The sequence below is a fragment of the Corvus brachyrhynchos genome, unplaced genomic scaffold (genome assembly GCF_000691975.1).
Source record: "Corvus brachyrhynchos isolate BGI_N302 unplaced genomic scaffold, ASM69197v1 scaffold23, whole genome shotgun sequence".
NCBI lineage: Eukaryota > Metazoa > Chordata > Aves > Passeriformes > Corvidae > Corvus > Corvus brachyrhynchos.
This window is the reverse complement of record NW_008238983.1, coordinates 5011520-5029114: the sequence shown is the minus strand read 5'-3', so window position 1 is coordinate 5029114 and position 17595 is coordinate 5011520. Positions and strand designations below refer to the sequence as shown.

General features: G+C 36.8%; 1 protein-coding gene across 4 annotated transcripts in view; it reads right to left on the bottom strand.

Moving 5' to 3' along the window:
* The window catches only part of LOC103618747 (cadherin-12), a 442407-nt gene that overhangs the window by 73182 nt on the left and 351630 nt on the right, over positions 1-17595 (bottom strand). For all 4 annotated transcript variants that reach the window (XR_001863453.1, XM_017738754.1, XM_008637182.2 and 1 more), the window contains 2 exons: positions 8886-9005; positions 2103-2270 (listed from right to left, as the gene is read on the bottom strand). Coding sequence is in view for 3 of the 4 variants with exons in the window: in XM_017738754.1 (XP_017594243.1) it covers positions 2103-2270; positions 8886-9005 (288 nt within the window). In the remaining variant the exon portion in view is untranslated. The remainder of the gene's footprint in view (positions 1-2102; positions 2271-8885; positions 9006-17595) is intronic.

Sequence of the window (17595 nt, the reverse complement as noted above, 5' to 3'; positions counted from 1 at the left end):
AATAAATAAACTGAGGCATATTACTATAGAAATTCTGAACGGGATAGCTGAGACTGTTAAATCACTATGGGTGGTGTGGGTGCTGTCTAGGGATATCATTTAGAAGATGCACAGCAAATGTACATATCCATTAAAAGGCAAATCTGTAAGGGCAAACAGCATAGCTAATAAAAGCAAGAAGTCATCTTTCAAAAAAATGAAGTTGTGTCTCAGGGAGGACAATAGAAAGAACCATAAAGTCTGCTTTATCTATAAAACCACAATAAAGAAGACAAAGAATGAGTTTGAATAAATCTCTGCAAACAAGCTAATAATAATTGCCTTTTAAGACATCTGGAGGCAAAAGCCTGAGAGGAACTGTATAAAGCCAGCCCAAAACTGAGATACAGAGGTGCTCAGAGAAGATAAGATCACGAATGTAAAACTTAGTATATTTTTTTCTTTGTTGTTAGTGTAGAAAAAATGGGGATTTTTTTCTATCCTAGAACTTTATAGGGGACTCAGGAGAAGGTTAAATTAGCTATAGAAGCAGTTGTGGAACAAACAGACACAACAGCAACAAATCATTTGAATTAGCTGTTACATGCCCAAGAGCCTGAAGAATGAAATAAGGGAACTATTATGATGTGCAATATTTTGCTTCAAACCACCGAGGCACAAGAAGGCTTGGAGGTATAATATAACACAGATTTTCTTCCCCAAAAGTTCTCCAGGGAGTCTAGTGGAGCTACAGATGGATATGACTGACATGTACAGGCAAAACAGTAGGAGCAGATTTACTGAACTCAGAGAGAATTTCCCATATTGAACAAAGAGAAATCGACACAGTTTCTCTAAATAAAGCTGATATTTTGCAGTGCTTTCTGAATTTTTGAAGAGGTTAACATGCAGGCAATTATGTAAGGATGGATTCAAAACAAATGAGGGGAAGCTGTTTGTTGTATGATATATGATTAGTTTATATACCTCTGACAGAGGATGTGGACTCTGAAATTTTACCTGTTTCAAAGCAATGGGGGAACTTGCTGCAAGAAAAATACATTGAGGGTTGTTAAATACAAAGGCACCATTATAAGTAAATATAATTAGAAAGTAAAGAAGTTTTATGAAGTATTGTTTGGCCTGTTTTGTGGATACCATCTAGATGTGAGTGTAAGAGACAGAAGGAAGGACCAGATGGATCCTTCTCGTAACCTGATCTTTCTTACATGCCTGCAAAAACACAATGAGTAAAAGAAGAATTTTTATGCAGGAGAAAACTTCACAGTTGCAGATGTGGTTTTGTACCTATGGAGCATTCATAATACGTATAGTGGGATTTCAATTCATGGGCAAGGAAAGAGATGCAAAGTAAAAAATGCTGTGATCTTACTGCAGATTCATGCAATATATTATAATATGAATTTGCCTTACTAACGAATTTTAGCAGCTAATTATTTTGGCATAGCTATCAAGATTTTTGCTTGATTAGTTTCTGCATTTTGAAGGTATGGAATATACAAAACTTCAGTAAATTTATGGAGACAAGTTTAAGTGACAATCCTCTTAATCATACGCAGACTATGAAACTCCTTAAATTAGCATATTTCTGAAAAGCCTCATTTAAACTAATTGATGTGAAACATAATAAATTATCAGTGCATGATCACTGTTTTGAGGCTGCAAGTGTTTTCAAGGACAGATATAATCTTCTGGGCCAAGACACATAAAAATCTGTTCCTGAACATTATAACAATAATGCTTAGCATGAGCTAGCTCTTCCTTTGGTACCTGGAAGTCTCAGGTCATAACCTTTTGTAATTTGAAGGGATTCATGCAGTTTTTCTTGACAAAATAGTATTTCCCAGGTAATTTTTATAGTGTAAATGAAATGAACTCTTAGGCTCAGGCTGGTCTTGTGGAATAATGGTATATTTCCTCTTAAACATTCAACTCATACTTTCAAGTTGAGCTTTATATTATTTAAAAAAAAAGGATATTTGATTTTTTTCATCATATACTGTTCTTTTTCCAGGATCTGAGTTTCTTATCTAAAGGACTTTTCCAAATTAACACTTTCAGTCATGCTTATTTGGAAATCAGTGCTTTGGAATACTACATACTCTTAGGAAATCTGGGTGGGTTGTCGTTGACATCCGTGAGAGTAATGTTTACAGTGGTGGTACCAGCTAGTCCTCCCAGCTGTCCTCCCATGTCCTTGGCTTGGATTAGAACTTGATATTGTTCTTTCACTTCTCTGTCCATATTTGGCAAAGCTGTTCTTATTACACCTATGAGAAGAAATGGGAAAGAGAAGGAGCAAATAAACAAAGGGCTGTGATTGTCTACTCTTACAATTTAATACTGGATCTCTTGATCCAGGAATACAGTTCTGAAATGGTTGATGAGAGGAGGTCACACAGAAACACGCAAATCACTCAGGCTTTTCAAAAGTGTGTTTGTCAGGTATTCAACCACTCAAAATGAGTGTTTTATCTTTTCAATCAGGACATGAACGGATGAAAGAGAATGATGCATTTTCACTAGGGATATTAATGTTGTGATCATAGATTTGCCACATCAGGGATGAGGAACACTGCCTTGTACAGAGTGAGGAAATGTAGGAAGAGGTGGCATTGCATTGCAAAGCCTGCATTGTCAATTGTTTCCAACCATTCACTTGCCAATAAATTCAAGTTAATGTAGGACAAGGCAGTGTTCCTTTCTACAAAAGGAGGTCTTTATTAGAAGACACTTCCTTTGTTTGAAAAAGTGTTCTTGATATAGCACAACGATGCAGTGAATATTTGAGGAATTTCCTTTAAAAAAAAGTAATTTAAATATCACAGTAAGACATTACCACAATGACTTTTAGTCTTTGACGATTTTGGACAGCTGATATCTAAGTAGATATGCCATAATCCCCCTTCTGATATGTTAAGAATATATAGTATAAAAGGAAGAGTTGGAGAGAAAAAGATGGGGAGAGAAAAGGAGAGGTACTATTGAACACACAAATTAGCTGATGAAGTTGTATAAACCTAAGGTTTGGTGTACTAAAAGCTTTTTCTTGAAATCAAATATGTAGGAGAAAATACATGTCTTTGTCAAAATTTTACAGATGTGAATAGCATTGCAAAATGCTATATGTTAAACAACAGTTATCAGAAAATGCCTAGGTGCACATTGGAGCAGGTAACATGCAAAATTGAAAAATAAACCAACTGGAAGTATGATTTTTCCTTGTTATTATTGGTTTATAAAGTATTATTTTCTAGTATTAAACCATTTGATGTTAAAAACAGGTTTTTTACTTGGTGTTAAAATGGGTCTGGAATGGCAAGAAGCAAACTTTAAGGACCATTCTTATCTTTATAGCAACTAACCACTGCTGTCTTAACAAGTCAAAATAGGAGCCATTAGGTTATAATACTTTTTCAGAATCTAGAAATGACTTTGACCTAAATCTGCTATTTCTTTAACCTATTAAAAATTCCCATTAATTGAAATCTATAACAATTTCCTTTCTCTCCACTTGTAACATGATTATAATGACAACATTAATAGGAATCACCATTTTCCTGCCTAAGGATGGCAAATACCATACTGCATGCCGTTTGCTCCAAACTGAAATTTGAATTACAAAACTGCAAAAAAATTGTTCATATTCATGTGATATTCAGAAAAAAAATATTTGTGCAAAGACGATAAACTTTACTAGGTTTCCTTTTAAATCTCCTAGTCTTAATTACTGCTTAATTTGGCATTGTGGAAACTATATGTTCCACAGTCTTTTACAGCATCCTTGGTATTTTCATTTAAGCAGAAAAGACATGTGCAAATGAAAGACCTCCTGTGTTATACTAACAAAATGAAATAACATAGAATTGCAGAATCATAGAATATGCTGAGTTGGAAGCCACCCATCAGGATCATCAGGTGCAGCTTCTGGCTCTGCGCAGGACGCATAGTCACACCATGTTCCTGAGAGTGTTTGTCTAAATGCTTCTTGAACTCAGTCACACTGGAGCTGTGACCACTTCCCTGGGGAGCATGTTCTATTGCCCATCTACCCTCTGGGTGAAAAACCATTCTCTGGTATCCAACCTAAACCTCCCCTGACTCAGCTTCATGCCATTTCCTCGGGTCCTGTCACTGGTCACCACGGAGAGGAGATCGATCCCTGCCCCTCCTCTTCCCCTCATGAGGATGTTGAAGACCACAATGAGGTCTCCCCTCAGTCTCCTCCAGGCTGAACAGACCAAGTGACCTCAGCTGCTCTTCATGCAGCTTTCCCTCCCAACCCTTCACCATCTTGGTGGCCTTTCTTTGGATGCTCTCTAATAGTTTAATGTCTTTTTTAAATCATGGCACCCAAAACTGCCCCCAGCACTCGAGGTGAGGCCGCCCCAGTGCAGAGCAGAGAGGGACAATCCCCTCCCTTGCCCGGCTGGTGAGGCTGTGCCTGATGCCCCCCAGGACAGGGTTGGCCCTCCTGGCTGCCAGGGCACTGCTGACTCATGTTCAACTTTCCCTCAACCAGGACCCCCAGGTGCCTTTCCACAGAGCTGCTTTCCAGCCCCTCATTCCCCAGTCTCTACACAACCAGGGTTGCCCCATTCCAACTGCAGAATCTGATACTTGTTAAGCTTCATATGTTTGGTGATTACCCATCTCTCTCTTTTGTCAAAAATCTGCAGGGCCTCCCTGCCCTCAAGGGAGTTGACAGCTCCTCCCCACTGAGTGTCATCAGAAATCTTATGCTGTATTCCTTGCACTACTGCATCCAAGTAATTTATGAAGATGTTGAAGAACCCTGTTGAGGATGGAGCCCTGCAGAACCCCACTAGTCTGATGTCACCCCATTCACTATTAGCCTTTGTGCCTGACCCGTGAGCCAGTTGCTCACCCATCATGAAGTGGTGTTTATCCAGCTGTGTGCTGGACATTGTGTCCAGAAGGATCCTGTGAGAGACAATATCAAAAGCTTTGCTGAAGTCCAAAAATATTACAGAAAAACTGAGCATGGGTACACAGCAGGTTGTGAGGAGAAAATGCAGTTTATCTGGTTGATATAGGTGTTCTGGGTACAACTAAGTGGCTTTCTCAGAAATGTTCCAGGGGTTTTTCAGAAAATGAAGAATGGGCTATAAATCTAGCAGTAAAGTTCCAAATCACCCACTGTTTATTCCTGTCTGAAAGTGTAAGGTCATTCTATATATTTTTCTGGAAAAAAACCCTTTATCTTCAGGAAAAAAAAAAGAGTGAGAATAATTTTCATGTCTGGCAATTCATGGGCAATTTTCCTTTTTCTGCCTACTCTATTTTAAAGGCTTAGATGAAACACCGAGAAATATTACTTCCAAAATCAGTTCGTACAGACAGGACAAATGTGAATTAGGGTTACCTTATCAGCAAAATAGAAGAATAAAGTATAGGTAAAAATCCATGGGAAGCAAAAGGCTACAAATGTTGGTATTTCAACTTCAGCATCACAAAGAACAACTAAATTTAAATCAAAGGGTTATTAGAATGTAGAGGCCTTATGTGCATGTAATGGTGTTCTGAGTTCTTGTAAATCCTTCTACCTTAAGATTTTACAATAAGAATTGTTCAACTGCAGAACTGGATAACTTTGATTTTCTTTTTTGTCTTTTCAGATGGCATCAATATCAAATGTGCAGAAAAGTATGGTCTCCATACTGAAAACTGAAAACTGAAAAGAATATGTATGGCCAGAAGATTTGCTTTCCAAAGTTATTGACCCATAATTCATCAGGAGATCACTCACTTTTGTAGAAGAAAAAAACCCAGATTCCAAGAAAAAACCTCCTGAATAAATACTCCTGCTAATACCAATTTGGATTTCAATAATATAACTGAAGTCAGAAGATGGACTAGAATACTGAGTCTAACAAAACCTGGAAACATCTAGCCATAAATAAGAATATTGACCTCATAAACATATTAAAAAAATTGAGTGGAATGGACATTTTAATGGTGGAAAAGGATATTTTCATAAGAAAAGAGAATATATATAGGAAAAATATGAGAGGTAATTTGTTCTAAGATAAGTTCTCGTTTAAAAAAAAACCCCTCCCATTCAAATCAGAAGAGCAATTTTATAGCATTTAAAAGTACCCCCCACATATAAGATTGGAGGCCTTAGAACGTGCCAGTCAAACAGTTGCTCACCAGAAGGTACTTTATTTTAAATCTCCCACTTCCACATGGTTTGCTTATCTCCAGCAAGAAGATGGAAAAAGATTAGAGGGTCAGTAAAGACAAGGAGTAAAAGGGGCAGCTATGACATCCAGACACACAGAGGTTAAAAACTATCTAGGTGTCCTAGTTTCATATCAGAGTAAATGTGTAACACCTATTAGGAGTGATTTGAGAAAGGAGTATGTGTAAAGTCGAGTGCTTGACAAACACAATCCTTATTTCACACATAAAATTATGGTCAGTGTTTTCACTGTTACTACTTTGCAATGACATCTTGAGGTAGAAACAGAAAATTCCACAAGCATATCAACATCTGTGAGGTAGAAGCTAAAGAAACAAACAACGTTTGGAACTGTTTGGAAAGGAATAGAGAACAGAAGTGCTATTAAGCAGCTGTATACATCCATATCAGCTGCCTTCCTGAATACTAGGTGCACTTTCTCACCCTGAGGAGAAGGATGATTATTGTTATGGAATAGCATCTGTTTAAAGAAGTCTTTAATCTAGAAAAGAGTCAATTCAGGGAGATTATAAATAGAAATTAACTGTTTACTGTCTTATGCAATGTCTAATGTATGAAACAAGCTAAGAGATGCCCCTCTTTCAAAAAAAGAGCAAGAGGAACTGGTTCTTAACCAAATAAACATTTGCTGTGAAATTTCTAGTGAGTGGGTATGCTGATACTGTACTCCTGGACAAGTAAAATCCACTGTGAAGTGGAAAAGTGGAGGAGAAATACTTTCAGACTTCTAGTTATTTTGACAATGGTGGTCACCCAGGAACTTTGTAAGGACAAGTTCTTTGAAGACTAGAAGAGTATTCCAGGTGTGCATCACTAAACACTTGCTCTTCATCCTTCACTAGAGCTAAGGAGGCCATTACTTTTGGAAACATGATACAGGGCAGAAACTTAGTACGGATGTTCTTAGGTTCTTTAAATAACTACAAGATTATGTCTCAAAATTGTTACTGGAATGCAAGAGATGGCAAAACAAGCCAAGAACAACACAAAAAATGCTTATTCATCTGCTGGCAGTTCTGAGTTTGTCATTGTACTAAAGTGGCTTTCTTCCTCTTTCCTGTCAAAAGCACCCAGGGCAGATTTCTGGCAGTTAAACTCTACAGTGAAAAACTACTGTATAAACTGCTCAGTTATAAAATAAAAAATTGGAAAGAGCAAATCTGTAGTATTGCCCTGGACTTTTGAATTTTAGAGCAAATCATTAAGCACCATTCTATGCACTGTTATTCACATACTGTTTACCTCTACAGTCAGTGTTAGACCCACGAGTAACTCTCATAAAGTGAGTTTTCTAACGTTAAGACAGGTTACAGCATATTATTGCTGCTTATAGAAGCATGAATCTATACACTTTCTTTCTGGTACAGGATTTTAAACTACGCTGGGCTACTGTTCCATCAATCTTCCTCTATAGCTGTGTCCATTCTTTTAGCACATGAGTAATTCATTAAAAGCAATAGCCAGGTTTGTATGATATTCCAGGGATAGTAGGGTGCAGGCCACCACCTATGGTTGACTCACTACTGAGTAACATATGACAACATATGGCACAGCCGTTCAAAGTGCCATGGGAAAAATAGTTCTTCTTCTAAGCACTACTAACTACTTTTTTTTCTTGTGAAACTTGTACTAAAACTCCAATTTTGGCTCCAGTAAAGTTTTTTTTTTTGCCATTGAATTCATACCCATTCTTTACAAAACTGAAAAGAAAAAGTAAGTATAAAGGCAACTACTTTTTTCCCCCAGACACCTGAAGAAGTGCCATTTCAGTTTGAAAAGTAAAATTGCTCGCTGCAAATTGCACTGTCATCTCCTGCTAAATGGAGCATGGAACAAAGGGATGTGTCCACTGGAGATGGTGTGCTAACAGCCTTACAAGGCTCCACCATCAGGGCTAAAGGCCCTGAGTCTGACAGTCAAGTACAGCTTCACTGGAAGGCGAAACTCTTTGCTGAAAGGGGCATATGGACAGCTTTCTGTGTAACTCACTCAGGATGCCACAATGTATGTCATTCACCATGTAGGTTATCCCTTCCTTAACTGAATTACTAAATATAGAATCAAGAATGACATTTAGAAATATAGGACAAGATACCCAATTAATAGGTCTACCAACCTCCCAAATATTTCAGTCTCTTTAAACATATTATCATTTTCTGCTCACACAGCCAGTAACCCCAGACAAAGGTAGGATGCCCCAGGAAAAGAGGAGGGAAGGAGATGATTCCCAGTCTCAAATTAGCTCTATATAGCAAAACAGTAATTGCTGGAGAATTTCTGACTGTAAGTTCAGCAAGTAAAAATGCAGAGAAGACCCAAGTTACAAAACTCAATCATCAGAAAAAAAAAAAAAAAAATAGGATGCATGTAACAGATAAAGCTTTATCTACAGAGAAATGGTAAAGCATTGAAACAATAATCATTCAATGCAGACATATTTTAGATATTCCAGAAGTGATTGGATGAGCATGTTTCTTTTGTTTCTACCACACACTGTAATTTATAAAAAGCTGGTCAATACTCAAAACTGAATAATGTGGAAAATTGCACTCCTGGATTTTGGCCATATCAACCAGGTCCATATTTATTCATTGATACTGCCTACATGAATCAAAAAAACAAAGCTCAAATCTTCCATTGCTGCTGGTAAGCTATTTACCTGTCTTGGGATCAATGGAGAAATATGGTTGTCCCTGAAGAACGCTGTAAACCACTCTAGCACTGTTTCCGTAAGTGGGATCATCAGCATCTGTCGCCTTTACTTGAAGCACATATGCTCCTGCAAAGAAACACAGGTAATCACTTTTTTGGCATAAAGCAGTGATCAGGGATATTTCAGACACAGTACTCCAGTTGCTCTGTTGCAATTCTTGTTCCACTGGAAAAAAGGTGAGAACAAACCAGTTAATTCTTCATCTCCATGCTAACAATCATCTAGGTAATAACTGAGGCATAATGGGGAAGAAAGCAAAAGGAATCCACCATCAGAAGACACTCATAAATAGTTTATGATGCATGCATTATTTTTGCAAACATTTTATATAACACTTACAGGATGGAAGTTTGGGAAAACTCAGTATTAAATTTTGGAAAAGAATTATACCACATAACTTTGTGAAAAAGTAGACAACCATGAAAATAAAAAATGGGAGCAGCCTTTAAAATGAGTTTTTGGTCAATCAACTCCTGAATCTTCAGTAAGATCAACTGAACCAAGCTCTTGGTACATTAAAAAGCTGCACTGCAGTCTCCTAAAGGTGGAATTCATACTCCCATTATAGAATGAAATTAAGTGTTTAGTTCAGGCAGTTGTCTTCAAAATCCAGACTTGAGTACCCTTGCTTCTCCAATACAGCTCAGTAAGGAATGGAAGTACTGTGGAGGAAGTAATCCTTATCACTGTTTTCAGCCATAACTGTAGACCAGACCTAGTGCAGTTTCCTTTACATTCCAACTTAAAAGGGACCAATAGAGCAAAAGAAACGCACATGAAAGCAGAAAACTCACTGTAAATGGCAACAGTCTGCAAAAATATCTTGTTCCTCCTGCTGGTTGCTAATCCATTTACTTGCATTTCCTCACTGCCCCATAATTAAAATAGTTTTCAGACTATAATCTTCAGCAAAACAAACTCCCACATTGTTAGGCTTTCCCATCAGCTTTGGAGAATTGTTTCCTATGATCTGTGCAATTTAATTTTGGAATTTGCAGTGCTGATTGGGAGTGAAGGTTGCCTACATGAGAAACAGCAGAGTGGTGTGGGTTATCTCCACCATTCCTGTTTTAAGAAACATGGTATATTTGGAGGTCATTGACTTTTTCAAGAATATCCATGGAATACTGTAAGAGCTTGAAGACTGCTACTTTTCTGCAATGAAAATTGGCAAGTTTTAAAGAATGTTCACCATCTGAAATGAACCTTAATGGACTTGTTGAAGTTTAGTTCTGGAAGTGCCTCACTGAGAGATGTTCCACATGAAAGGTCCTATGACTTAGGCATGAAAGTAAGTGAAGGTTAACTGTTTGGAGGATAATTTTTTCAGTGCCCAGCCCCTGTATTCTCATCACATGAGGACTGACAGTGGTCCTGGAGGATTTGGTACTAACATTGTAAAAATACTGGCTGCATGATGGCAGCATCAGACTTCTCCTGTTATGGTTTATTGATCAATAGAGAATGAAAAGGTATTCCAAGATATTCCAATATTCTTTCTATCTCCTGAAGAAAACACAGAAATATGAGAGTTATTTGATTATCAATCATTTTTTACAGTTAATGGGCTGATCATGTTCTTAAGCTGAGGGCAAGTTTCATTAAAATCAACTTCTAAAAGAAAGAAAATATTAGCAAATAATAAGTGAATGAATGAAAAGAAACACTACAGCTGAATCCATATCTAGAACTCCTCACTCAAAAATGTGATGCTGCAACATGAAGGAGGCAGACAGTGGCCATCAAACTGCCTGAAAATTCTGTCACTGACCGAGGTGCTTGATGATTGCTGCACATACAGATTGCTAGTGTCGATATTCCTAGGTACATGCTCCAGATAGTCCAACCTTATTACACGAAAGGAGGAAGAAATTTTGATTTAAAAGGTGAGTTTTATTAAGGGAGACATACAAAGTCATATTTTAGCCTGAGAAGTAGCAGGCACTGAATATGAAAAATAATCCATTTCACATTGACAGCATTTTCAACTGTATTAACTCATCTGTCAGTTCTTTTTCAACAAGCAGATAATATGTAAAGCTTATATTTTTATGATTGGTATGGAGTGTTGGTTTTTTTGTGTTTTTTTTTTTTTTTTAATATGCCTCCAGTCATTTGCTTATTTAAATGCATACCTAATGTTCTAAATGGGTTTTCTGAAATTGGTTTCTCATCCTTTCAGTATTATCAAGCATTTCTCACTGTATCTAACAAGCTTTCTTCAATCAAGCATTTCTCACTGTATCTAACAAGCTTTCTATTTTATTGCAAAGCAAGAAACCAATGTATTTTTAAAAGTATACTCTAAAATCTAATTATTTTTTTCCAGACAATAATGCAGGGCATTACAGCTGTAAATCTTTAATGCACAAAGGTAGTGATGAGGGATCACATTAACTACAGTTAATGACATTTTAATTAAAATATATACTTACATTACTACATGGAGTAATGAACAAAAAAAGATAAAATATTTCTTTTTTTTTAATATATGATAGTTAACATTTAAATATATTTTAAAATTTTTATGTGCAAGCAACACATATTTGATGTAAGGCATTATAAAATGCAGAAAAATTAAATGATGTGCTTTAGTTATTTATGTTTTGGAAAGAGAAAAAAAAGTGTTAAACCATTCACACAGTTCCAGAAATGGTATGGAATTTTAAAGATTGTGTTTTCTTTGAAACAATACAGGTGGTATTGAGGACTAACATACTGTAAATCACAGCAAGCATCCTCACCTGAATTTTACTCTGGCTAAATCTAAGGAGATTCATCAATAAGTGAAAATAGAATGGAGCCCAAGATCTGTAACTTGTTGGTGAAACTGACAGAAATAGCACTAATAAAAGCCTTGTAGTTTATATCAGAATAACTAGAAGGAACTGTAGAACATCTGAGTTTATACCACAACAGAAATCTTTATGAAATATTGACTAGACTTCTAAAACAATTACCTTTCTTTTTTTTTTCTGGCAGTATCTCATTGGTAAAAATGATACTTTGCCAAAATAAAAACAATCTTTGAAAGAACAACAATACTGATGAAATCTCTTCTCATCCAAAGAGTACTAGAAAGGCATTTCAAAATATTCTAATACCCAGTTCGAGATTTTCAAATTGCTTTTGAAAGACTAGTCAAAATTTGTTTAAAAAATTACTTTAAGGTTTAAACCCTCCCAAATTTCAAAACAGAATATTTAATTCATTGATTTTCTTTCCTGATTTTTTTTTCCTTTTAAAAGACTAGAATATTGACGCTTTGTACTATTTCAACCTGGAAACAAATTTTACCTTCACCAAAGTGTAGCTGAGGTGGGTTTCTTGCTCTCTGTGCAGCTATTGTTGTCTTTCAAAGTAATCAAGCGGGAAATCTGAATTTTTTATGTTTAGTTTGTTGAAGATGAAGATGTTGTCATGCTGAAGACCATGACAAAGAACACACAAAACTCAACTGGGACTAGATAAAATGGTTATTTCATTGTAGAGGAAAATTATATGATTCAAGGCTATGAGAATAATAGAGCAGTCTTATTTAGATGCAATTCCTGAAAAAAATAATGGAGAGCAAATTGAATTGCAAAGACAAACTAGAAAGGAGATGGTGATATATCATCTTTTCTCATTAAGATCAGCTTTCAATATGCCTGCAAATGCCATTAAGTTTGGTTACAAATGCCAAAATTCACTTAAGTGGTAGCAGTGCATTGTCTTATACAGAAAGTGAGGGTGGCACGCTTTGAGGCTTTGAAGAGGCAAGAGAAGGATGGGTGGGAGCAGTAAGTTTTAAGGGTTAATTGAAAGGAAGGGATGCTGAAATGATAGCAGGAGTTCAAGTGTTCCATGGGCTCTGGCTGGAGCCTCTCTCCACTGCGCAGAGATCAGAGGTTCACCCAGAGTAGGTGACTCAGCCCTCCTGCCAAATTTTGAATTTCTACAATAACAAAGATACCACTCCTCTGGACGCTCCCAAGGGCTTCCTGTAAAGCAGATTCCTTCCTCAAGTCTTCTGTTTTGAAACTCAGGGCTCTGACTTTGCTGTTTTTCTTGTTCACCTTTATCCTCCCTTTTGTTAGTAAGAAATGAGCATGTGACACTGTATGTGAATTTTCATGGAATTACTTTTTGTAATGGACTACCGAGGTAGTTTAATCTACTTCGTGGTGAGTTAAGACAGGATTTTCTTGTAGAGTCAGAAGAACTCTCATCATCTTGCTGCACAACGTCTCCCCTTCCACATGTATCATTTAGTACTTTTGAAAGAAATTAAATGATTGTGAAAATATCTTTTTATTGGGCAGGGGGAAGGAAGAGCACAGCTGCTGGCATAGAAACTAACTACATTGGACAAAATTCTTTCTAAACAATTCCAAAAATAGCACCATGGCAACCCAAACAGCATCCATCTTCTTATCAGAATTCAAATAAAAATCTAATCAACACATTTCATAGTTGTGGGTTTCGGGTTTTTCTTAAGTTGAAGAAAAAAAAAGTGAATTTATGGCTCACTGCAGCACTACATTGCAATTCAGATCAGGAGATTCTGTGTCTCAATAAATATTCCCCTGGCCTCCACTAGTAGTTTTAGCAAAACTCCAGTATTGGGAAGATGTGCATTTGTAAAGAGAGATGCTGACACTGCCCTTTTGGGGCTTATCTTTTATAGAAAAATTACCAATAAGTTTTGAATATATACTCTGGACACTGACTCCCACAAAAGTAATGTGAGAAAGGCATATTTTACTTGGAAAAGTCAGTTTCCAATTTATGTATTCATGGCTGTGCAGTCCTCATAATAACACGAGCTTGCTGGCTCCATCAATATCTTGAATACTAGACACAATCAGGGAAGCACACTTTTCTTCTGTTTTGCATTCCAGACATCGCCCTGAACATATATATTTCTCTCAGCTGTCAGAAACAGCCATAGCCACAAAAGCAATACTGCCATTTCTTTTGTAATTGATGAAGAATGGCAGCCTTTTGCTAATAGTTTTGCTGTGCTGGTAGCTAAAAGCAGCTGTCGCAATTCTCAGCATTTAGTGCATAATCAAGCGTATTTCTAGTATGTCTAGAATAACATTTGAGTTACACTGGCAACAATCCAGGGAGTATGGAAGCTGGCTTTTCTTTTTCCTGCTGGTCATCCCTGTCTCCCTCATGGATGATGAGGGTAAATAGGGGAAACCTACTGCTGTGGGGGTTTTAGCTAATTATTTAGCTTAGAAATCAGCAAAGCAATTATTTTCTTTTCCTTTTCTTTTTTTTTTTTTTGGGACCATCATCTGTTGGGGTCAGCCAGAGTTAAGCCTCTCAATCTGGCTAAGCTAATAATGCCTGTTATTCACTGAATATTTATTTAATTTATTTATTTTTATTAATTTAGTCTATTCATTTATTTATAAAGAGATTCAGCTGCTTACACAGTCTCAAGGCTGTGATAATGTTTACAAAGGTTACATTTCTGAAGAAAATGAGGAGCTTGAAATAGCAGCTAATAGTCTATACCCAATATGCACATAAAGGAGTGGCCTGGTAAAGTAACGGCTGGAAATGATGCATAAGGAGAATAGCAGAGGAGCCAATTAACAAATACTAAGCTTAATATCTATCTGAGAAATATACTTCTGAAGAGTGATTTTTGCTTGCTGTTTTCAGGATTGTTTTCCTCTTACCAATATGACAGAATTTCCTCTCATATATATGGAATTTAGCATATAGAAACATTTAGCTTTGACTTCTACTTTTATCATCTTGACAACTTGATTAGTTTTCAGACTATGACTCAACAGGGACTTAAGCTTGCCACCATACCTTCATGGCTAGGATAGGTGAGATAAAAATAACCAGTACACCCTCCAATCATGATAGCTGTGCTGGCAAATCTCCTACTGAAGACGTTTCTGTGCTGATAAAAACATGCTTTTTCTGCCTTAGTTTATGTTTTGCAGGGAGGTGGTTGAAGTCGTATTAAAAGGACCTTTATGATATCAAATGCTATGTCTGAACCAGACAACTTTTCCAAAAATGCTGTAGGAAATTGGATGTGTCCTGGGAAATACAAAATAATAAATTTTAGCCCTACGAAATAATTAATTTTAGCCCTATTCAATGCACTGAAATCTTAAAGGCTTGAGGAAAAATGAGTCATCCTTAGAATAACAGCACGAAGAGTTGCTATTCATTTATTAATCTGGAAAGTTGTTTCAGTGTGATCAAAATATTTTTCAGACACAAATGTTCAAAAAAAAGACTAAGTTCAATTTGAGCAAGGAAAGTGACACACTGGAACTGATTCCAAGCTGATGCAACCTGATGGTTGTCATGATATTTACCTGTACAGGATTTGTTAACATCAGCTGCGTGCCCTTTCAACAACATAGATCCTTCTCATGCCAGATGAAAGAGTACTAGGAAAAGAATTTTTTAGCATTCACTTTTCTCATGGAAGAGCTCCTGGAGATTCTTAGGGTGTGGCAAAGAACTTGAAATTTTGACACTTCTCCTGACAGCCCCCTAGCCCCCTTGCCCCTGGAATAACAGAAGGTATGTCAAAAATGGTGGCCATCACATAACGAACTCAGGAGAGAGCAAGTCACAGTGTTGCTTCTATTTTAGTGTTTGAAGTTTTCATGAGCCAGAGTTTCACACATCAATTCTTCAAATGTCAAATGAGTTTTTCAGAATGTAGTAATAAGAAAACTCTAGCTTTACAGAGGATACAAGAAAAAAAATAGTGTGAAATAAATGCCATTCTTAGTGAATGTTAGCTAAAGGGACCTGCTTTTGAATCTCAGTAGAAGTTCTAATGCTATATGGAGGCTAGGTTGTTTCACTACTTTTTACCAGATATTGGACCTGTTTGGAAATAATTTAATTCTATGTTCACCCAAGTACCTTTAGCTAAGCAAAGTTAATTTCTACGCCAGAATTTAGTGAAAAAAAAATCTTTTAAGCTTTGAATGAAAGAAAGTTTATCAAGGTCTTTTTCCCAGTTATATTTAGAGTCATGCACTTAGAATCAAGTTACTATTGGTAACTGATTTTACTATTGGTAGCCAAATTACACACTTATGTGGTAACATTTCATGGAAAAGACATTTGGAGATGTTGATGACTGAGCACTTCTAAAGTTTGCATTGCCTGTATCACATCCCTTCATACCTACTTAAAATGTCTTGATGGTTAAAATGGTTAAATCTCTCAAGAAGGATACAGAGCAGTCTTCATGAACATTTTTTCCTTCATATTTTTTGTTTTGTATTTACCTCTTTTTTCCTACTCAAAATCTACAAATGTCCCATGGACAAATTTGGATTAGGCAGAGTCATGATAACATGCAAAAAGAACTTCAGAGTACATAAGTGACTTCTACACAACCTAGTATGCAATGAGATTGTCTGTGAAAATTGCTGACCTTAATTATTTAATCAGAATATTGCTTTGAAGACTTTCCTGCTACTTGTAGATCAAAGTACTGAAGAATCCATAGAATTTTACTCTATATATTTGCATTAAAATTTAAAATGCAATCTGATCCATTCAATGACTTAATTCATAATGTCAATACTATTCTACACAGCTCTCTACATCAATATCCAACTACACTAACATTCTGTGGTGAGAGGAGACAGCAACCCCACATACTCACAATAGGGGTATGACAATAGGGGCTTCAGAACAAGAAACAACATGGATATCCTCAGGCTTGACAAGAGGTTCCCGTCATGCAAACTCACTTGAAAATAAGAAAAATGACAAAAGAGGGATTGATACTTTAAGTGACATCAGGCACATTGTCCATCACAAATGGTATTTCAGAAAAAAAGGGGAAAGAAATCCAGCATCTGAGAACACTCAGGATAACATGCCCCTGTGTAAGTCCTGATTCCTACCAGTGACCGATTTACACCATGAAACATACGGTTTCCAAATACCTCTTACCTTTCACCACAATAACTGTGCAATTTATTCCTAAAACAAAGCTAATGAACTAATTTCCCTTTCTACAGGAACAGTGCAAGGAACTGAAGGGGGTCAGAGGTTTGTGATGGATGAACAGCAACAGCTTGCACAGGGCTGACTATGGTGAATCTTCTCCTCTTCTGAGCTTTGTGTTCCCACTCAGAAATCCTGTCCCTGTTGTAGGAATGACCCAGTGATATATAAAGGTACAAACTGAGGTCAACTTCAGATTACCTTAATAATTCACAGCAGCTGGTAGACTTTGAAATGCAACTGAATCATCCTTGCAGCAGAAGCTCTTGAAAGAGAGTGGGAGAAAACTGGCAACAGAAAACCAGGCAGGCATTAATGTTACTAGTGCCCTCACAATAATGATAAGCACATAATTCATTCCACTTTGTTCTTTTACTAGAGGAATTGTAGTGTCACTATCTTTGGAAGCTCTTGAGAGCAGATCAGACATCTGTTAGGAATGACATATGTGTGGTGATCCTCACAGAAATACGTTAAGGGAATCTGAGATCCCTTCTGACCCCAGCTTTGTGATGACATGCACTGCATAAACAGACTTCCCTCCCTTCAGAGAGCTACTGTGTCCTTGCTCTTGTGGCTATGATAGAACTGTTTTAATTTGGTTCAGGAGTGCACTGTTGAAGCAGATCTTTCCCTTGCCCTCAGTACACTCTTT